Source organism: Hakea prostrata, chromosome 9 (assembly GCF_041222555.1).
Source record: "Hakea prostrata isolate BN-2017 chromosome 9, UWA_Hpros_2, whole genome shotgun sequence".
Classification (NCBI taxonomy): domain Eukaryota; kingdom Viridiplantae; phylum Streptophyta; class Magnoliopsida; order Proteales; family Proteaceae; genus Hakea; species Hakea prostrata.
In genome coordinates, this window is record NC_142608.1 from 12,109,481 (window position 1) to 12,114,671 (window position 5,191).

General features: G+C 39.6%; 1 protein-coding gene across 1 annotated transcript; it reads right to left on the minus strand.

The window, feature by feature from the left end:
- Nucleotides 1–1,932: 1,932 nt before the first annotated feature.
- On the minus strand, nucleotides 1,933–4,961 carry LOC149004674 (pentatricopeptide repeat-containing protein At2g20710, mitochondrial-like). The gene is made up of 2 exons (XM_089168695.1): nucleotides 4,615–4,961; nucleotides 1,933–3,763 (listed from the first exon to the last, which is right to left on the minus strand). Exons 1-2 carry the CDS (start codon nucleotides 4,885–4,887, stop codon nucleotides 2,549–2,551), a joined length of 1,488 nt encoding a protein of 495 aa, XP_089024821.1. The 5' UTR covers nucleotides 4,888–4,961; the 3' UTR covers nucleotides 1,933–2,548.
- Between the last annotated feature and the right edge of the window lie 230 nt (nucleotides 4,962–5,191).

Sequence of the window (5,191 nt, forward strand, 5' to 3'; positions counted from 1 at the left end):
GAGTTATATACGGTTACAACTACCATGAGGAGTGGGCAATCATGTTAATTATGGAAACCACTTCCACCCTCGAGAAAAGGATAAAAACCCTACAATCAGATGGCCACCAAGAAGGATCATGAACTCATCCAACGATCGAGAATCATAGGTAAAACTTATATAAACAAGTAGCCTACGCTCGTACTAGGTAACTCAATCGTTCTTCTTCCATTCAATCTCTCAGTTAAGCTTTGCAACTTGCCAAAGCTCTGTGGTGTTCCAACTACTGACTTAGCCTTTGGAGGTGGCCTCCCGACCCCAGAGTCGGGCCACTTCTAACTTTGTTTTGCAGGTCATTCTCCAGGATCTCAAGGCTGAGCAAATTTTGGACGCATCAACTACCATGGGCTTTGGCATAATGGGTCGACCCCAATTTCCCTAGGCCCAATTCCTTGCCTTTATAGACTAGGTTAGATCCATGACTTGGGTTAACCCATCAGGTGCAAACAACTAAATATCACCAAGTATCTCTTCTGTTAACCTCGATAGCAAAGCCCCATGAAGTTAAGCTTCGTCTTGAGCGTCGACCGCTGCAACCAAGGTTTTGAACTTCCCTCTATAATCGGCAACAAAGCCGATTATTTTTAGGGTGATCAGCGCCTCCTGAGGGCTCTTTGACTAAGGTGATCCAAATCTTCATGTCATGGCTTCCTTTAGCCCTCTACGTGAATTTTGTAATTCATGAACTCTCAACCAACCAAGTGTTGCTCCATCGAAACACAAGGTGGCTGCTTTGACAATCTCAAACTCGAAATATGTCTTGGCCTTAGCAATCCACCCCCAAGGGATCCTCTCCTGTGAAGTTTGACATCTCCAAATGCCTTGGCAAAAATTCCCGCCACCTCTCCAAATCTCCAACTTGTCAATTATCCTCTTGGTAAGCTTGTGGTCCATTACAATACTTCCAACCCGAGGATCAACACTTCCTTGAGCATTTTCCACCGAGACTTCTGGCGATTGGGGACCCACATCAATCGATTTTCCCTGCTACAGGTATGTACATATTTCATTAGAAAATTCCAAATTAGCTTGTGCTTCTTTCCCCATGTTTTGAGCCAGGCCACTCACTTGTCCTTGCAATTCCTTTACCATCGATTCCAAATCATCAATTCATCCTTCCATCTTGCTCTTGACCATTCCCTAGGATTGGTTTGGAGCTTTGATACCACCTTGTTAAGACCCCAGTTAACAATCCACTAATAGAAGTTCAAAGATCAGATTAGGAGAATTTATATGTTGCCTTCAATTTGGGTAGCTCTCCCCTAAATTTGCAGTAGCAGAAACTTATGTTCTTTCCTTCTTTTCTCCTATTCCTAGACCCATGCTCTCTCTACCTTTGCTCACCAATTCCTTACTTTAATTTTTCCTCCCTCCAATTCTTATTCCAAAACCCAAAACCTAACTTCCACTTTATACGTAGGCCATAATGTTGTCCCTTTCCACATAGGCCTAGGTGATTCAGCCCTTTCCATGTTCATGTGCAATTAGGGGATGATCCCCTGTGGCCCCTATGTGCATACACCTTCATGTGCAGTTAGGGGATGATCCCCTATGGCCTGTATATGTATACACCTTCGGCACTAGGGGCTTATCACAACATCTTTGGTAACAAACCAGAAGGGAGTAAAAAAAAAAAAATTCACATATTTGGAGAAAACAAAATTCTCACTAAGGACAATAAACATTCCTGAGATAATGAAATAAGACACTGAGACAGCTGATATTAATTTCCTAAATAATTTTTGTCCTTTGATGTGAACTACATGCTAACAAAATACTAAGAGGCACTTAGATTTGTAGTTTTTTTTTTATTTGACAAACTTAATTAATTTCATTAAGATACAGAGCAACAAAGATATATAGAGTAACCCAGACAAGCATAACCATATGAGAAGCAAAAACTATAAGAAGAATGGAACAAGGACCCAGATACAATGAAATAACTAACCAGCAAGACCCCGACTTAGCATAACTCTTTAGCAGACCTAATCTTCAAGAGAATAAGACATTACAACTTGAACTAAGAGGTCCATCTTTTCTAACCAGAGGGAAGTATCTCTATGTGACCCCTTTGTTAGAAGAGAGCCATTCAATAGTTGTGCTTAATTCAGCAGTGAATGAATCACAGTAACCAAGTGACACCTGAATTATAGAGGAAAACAAATCAATCTTGAACAACTTTCATAACAGAAATGAATGTCTAATAATAGAAGGAAAACAAATAAAATAAAATAAAATAAAATAAAAATAAAAAAACAGCAAAAACCAACACAACTAAATCCAGCAGTCAATTCTGATAAGCAGTTTTGCATGCACTGTCCATATGAACAACAACTTGCCCTCCCTCCCTCCTCATTGGTCTCCTTCATGCTTCAATTTACATCTTTCTAATAATGTGTAAATTCTATTGAAGGTCAATTGGTGGCAGTCGAAGTGGTGGCATCATAACCATTGGTCAATATGAGCTCTAAGATACCTTACATCATACATCAGCTGCAACTTTGCAACATCATTTTGGGGATTCCCTGCCTTCATTATCTCCAAAAGACCCCTTTATGATCTGATGAAGTTTGTCGGATTCCAGTTGTCCATCTTCAACATATTTCTGCAACTCATCACAAACATTGGAGGGTAAGGTATCTTGGGTCCTAAGTAAACCAATGAAGTCCTCTGCCCCTTTTGTATTTTCTTGTGCTTTCAAATATTCCAGGCAAGCAACCAATGTGGAACAATTTGGCTTCCACCCTGGTTTACTTGCCATGATTGCCTTTTCCATTGTTTCCAATGCTTTTGGCATCTGATTATCCAGAAGATAGCCAGTTGCCAAACAGTCCCATGTACTTGGGTGAGGTTTCTTCTCCTTCTCTGTCGCCTTATTTATAAAGTCTTCAGCCTTCCCCCAAAGACATCTCTTGCAGTATGCAGCCAGTAACAAGTTTGGAACACGGAAATCATTCGCAGTACCACTAGATTCCCACTCTGCTATGATCTTCTCGGCACCTTCAATGTCATCCAACTTCAGCAGTGAATCAATCATGGACAAGTATGTTGAGTTATAGACCTTTTCTGATGTTTTATATTGATTCCATATTCGATACACTTCATCCTTCTTTCCTATTTTAGCGTACAGAGTGAGGAAGAAATCAACTGCAGGCCTACGTTTTTTACCAGTTACCACTTCCTCTGATTTCTTCAGCATTTTCAATGCCTTGTCTATAAATCCAGCTGTTATGTACCCATTTGCAGCAACAGCATAAGCATTCCAATCCATATTTACCTTAGGATCTGCTTCCATCCTCTCTAGAATTTTTTCCATTCCTTCAATGTCAGAAGTGGCTACAAATGAACCTAGCAAGATGCTGATCGTGTACTTGTCTGGAACCATGCCCTTTTGTTCCATTTCTTGAAACAGGGAATTTAGCTTTTCATGCTGTCCCAATTGATAGTATAGATTCATCAACACATTGTAAGATGCTGAAGACACCACAAAATCCAACTCCCTCATCTTCTGCATGTGAGCCTCTGCTTTCTCCACAGATTTATGATATGTGTAGCAGTTCAGAAGAGCACCATATGCTGAGGAGATTCTTAAATGTTTTGGAATGTTATTAAAATACTCTTCTGCTTTTTCTACGCCATGAACTCTTGCAATCAAATCCAGCCTAACAGCAACATCAGATGTGGATAGGTCAAAGTACCTACGATCGCTCATCCACTGAGACACCTAAAAGACGAGCCAGAAACAACGTTAGGTGATATAAAGATTTCAGGGGATTCTTAGTATTTATTATTATCATAACTCAGTGAATTAAGCATATGAAAGTAGCTGCAAGATGATAATTTACCACATATCTTTTGTTTACATATTGAATACTTACGAGTAATGGAACAAAATGGTATGTCCAATCAGAAACTACAAAGGAATTAATCAGGGAATGCGGAGTCAATACAAATTTGGCAGCAAAATTCTGTACAACAACAACAACAACAATAAGACTTGTCCCAACTAAATGGGTCGGCTACATGGATTCTTGCCCTCCAATCAGTTCTGTATTAAGAATAAAATGTTCTTCTACAATCTGAGGGGGAAATAAATGAGAAAACCTACATCGTGAAGCAGCTGAGGAGCTAATAATTAATAATTTCAATAATTTTACTCGTCTTCTACCTGAAAAGTGAGTTGCTGCAGAAAGGAAAACAGGAGTGCTTCAGCCACCAAGCCATGCATGTTAACCTGAGGAGCATTATTATGGTGATTGTCTCCATATGCATAGCCAATAATACATATGGGTAATAATGTTCATTGTGAGTTTTATTCCATCAGCTAAGTTTTAAATTTTTACTTGCTTCAGCTTCACTATTCCCATTTTCAGGGTAAAAGAAAATTTAAAAGAAGACATGACTGATTAGTTCCATGCTGAACTCCAAATAAATATTTAATACTGAGAAGACAATGCTGGAACTGATCAGAAATTGTACCCATTGCAAAACAAACCCTAAACCTGCGCTTGATTGAGTGAAAAAAAGGGGAAAATACAGAAAATAACTATGGAAACAAGAAGCAGAGAGCAGTACCTGAAGAGCATGGTTGTATCGTCTGTATTCTCTGAGGCTCTTAATCATCGATTGAAGTTCTCTTTTGCTGACATTTTTTCCTTCTTCAATCCATTGATCGAGAAATGGAACTATTGAAGCATTAGGATCTCCCAATGGAGAAATCCTCTTGAACAGCCTTTCAGCTGAAGTAGAGGGATTAAGGGTTTCTGTTGAGTAGAACAGGATCCTAAAAGCTCTGGTATTCCAAGACTGCGAGTAAAACTTGTACATTCTTGAGCAAACACGATTCATCTGACCTTCTGTGCTGGGAACCAACGGGGAAAGGGTTCGGGGGCAGAACGAGAGACAGGGATTTTGTAGCGTTGCAGAAGACAAATGGAGAAGACGTTGATTTTAGGGTCCAAGGCTTAAGCTTTAAATGGAGTCTTGCTCCGGCCCATTACCTGTTGGGCTAGGCCTTGGAGCTTGGACTCAACATGTATCCTAATATAGATCACTTATTTATGTGCTAGAGCTTAATTAACACTCACATGCACAACTGGTTCTACATGAATACTAAAATCATAAAATCACTTCATACTATTAAAGCTTATTC

What these genes read in the sequence shown, in the direction of transcription:
- LOC149004674 (XM_089168695.1), bottom strand. Translation starts at nt 4,887, where the DNA reads ATGAATCGTGTTTGCTCAAGAATGTACAAGTTTTACTCGCAGTCTTGG. An exon ending in GATACAACCATGCTCTTCAG is followed by an intron (nt 3,764 to 4,614) that starts GTACTGCTCTCT and finishes CTCGTCTTTTAG; the next exon opens with GTGTCTCAGTGGATGAGCGA.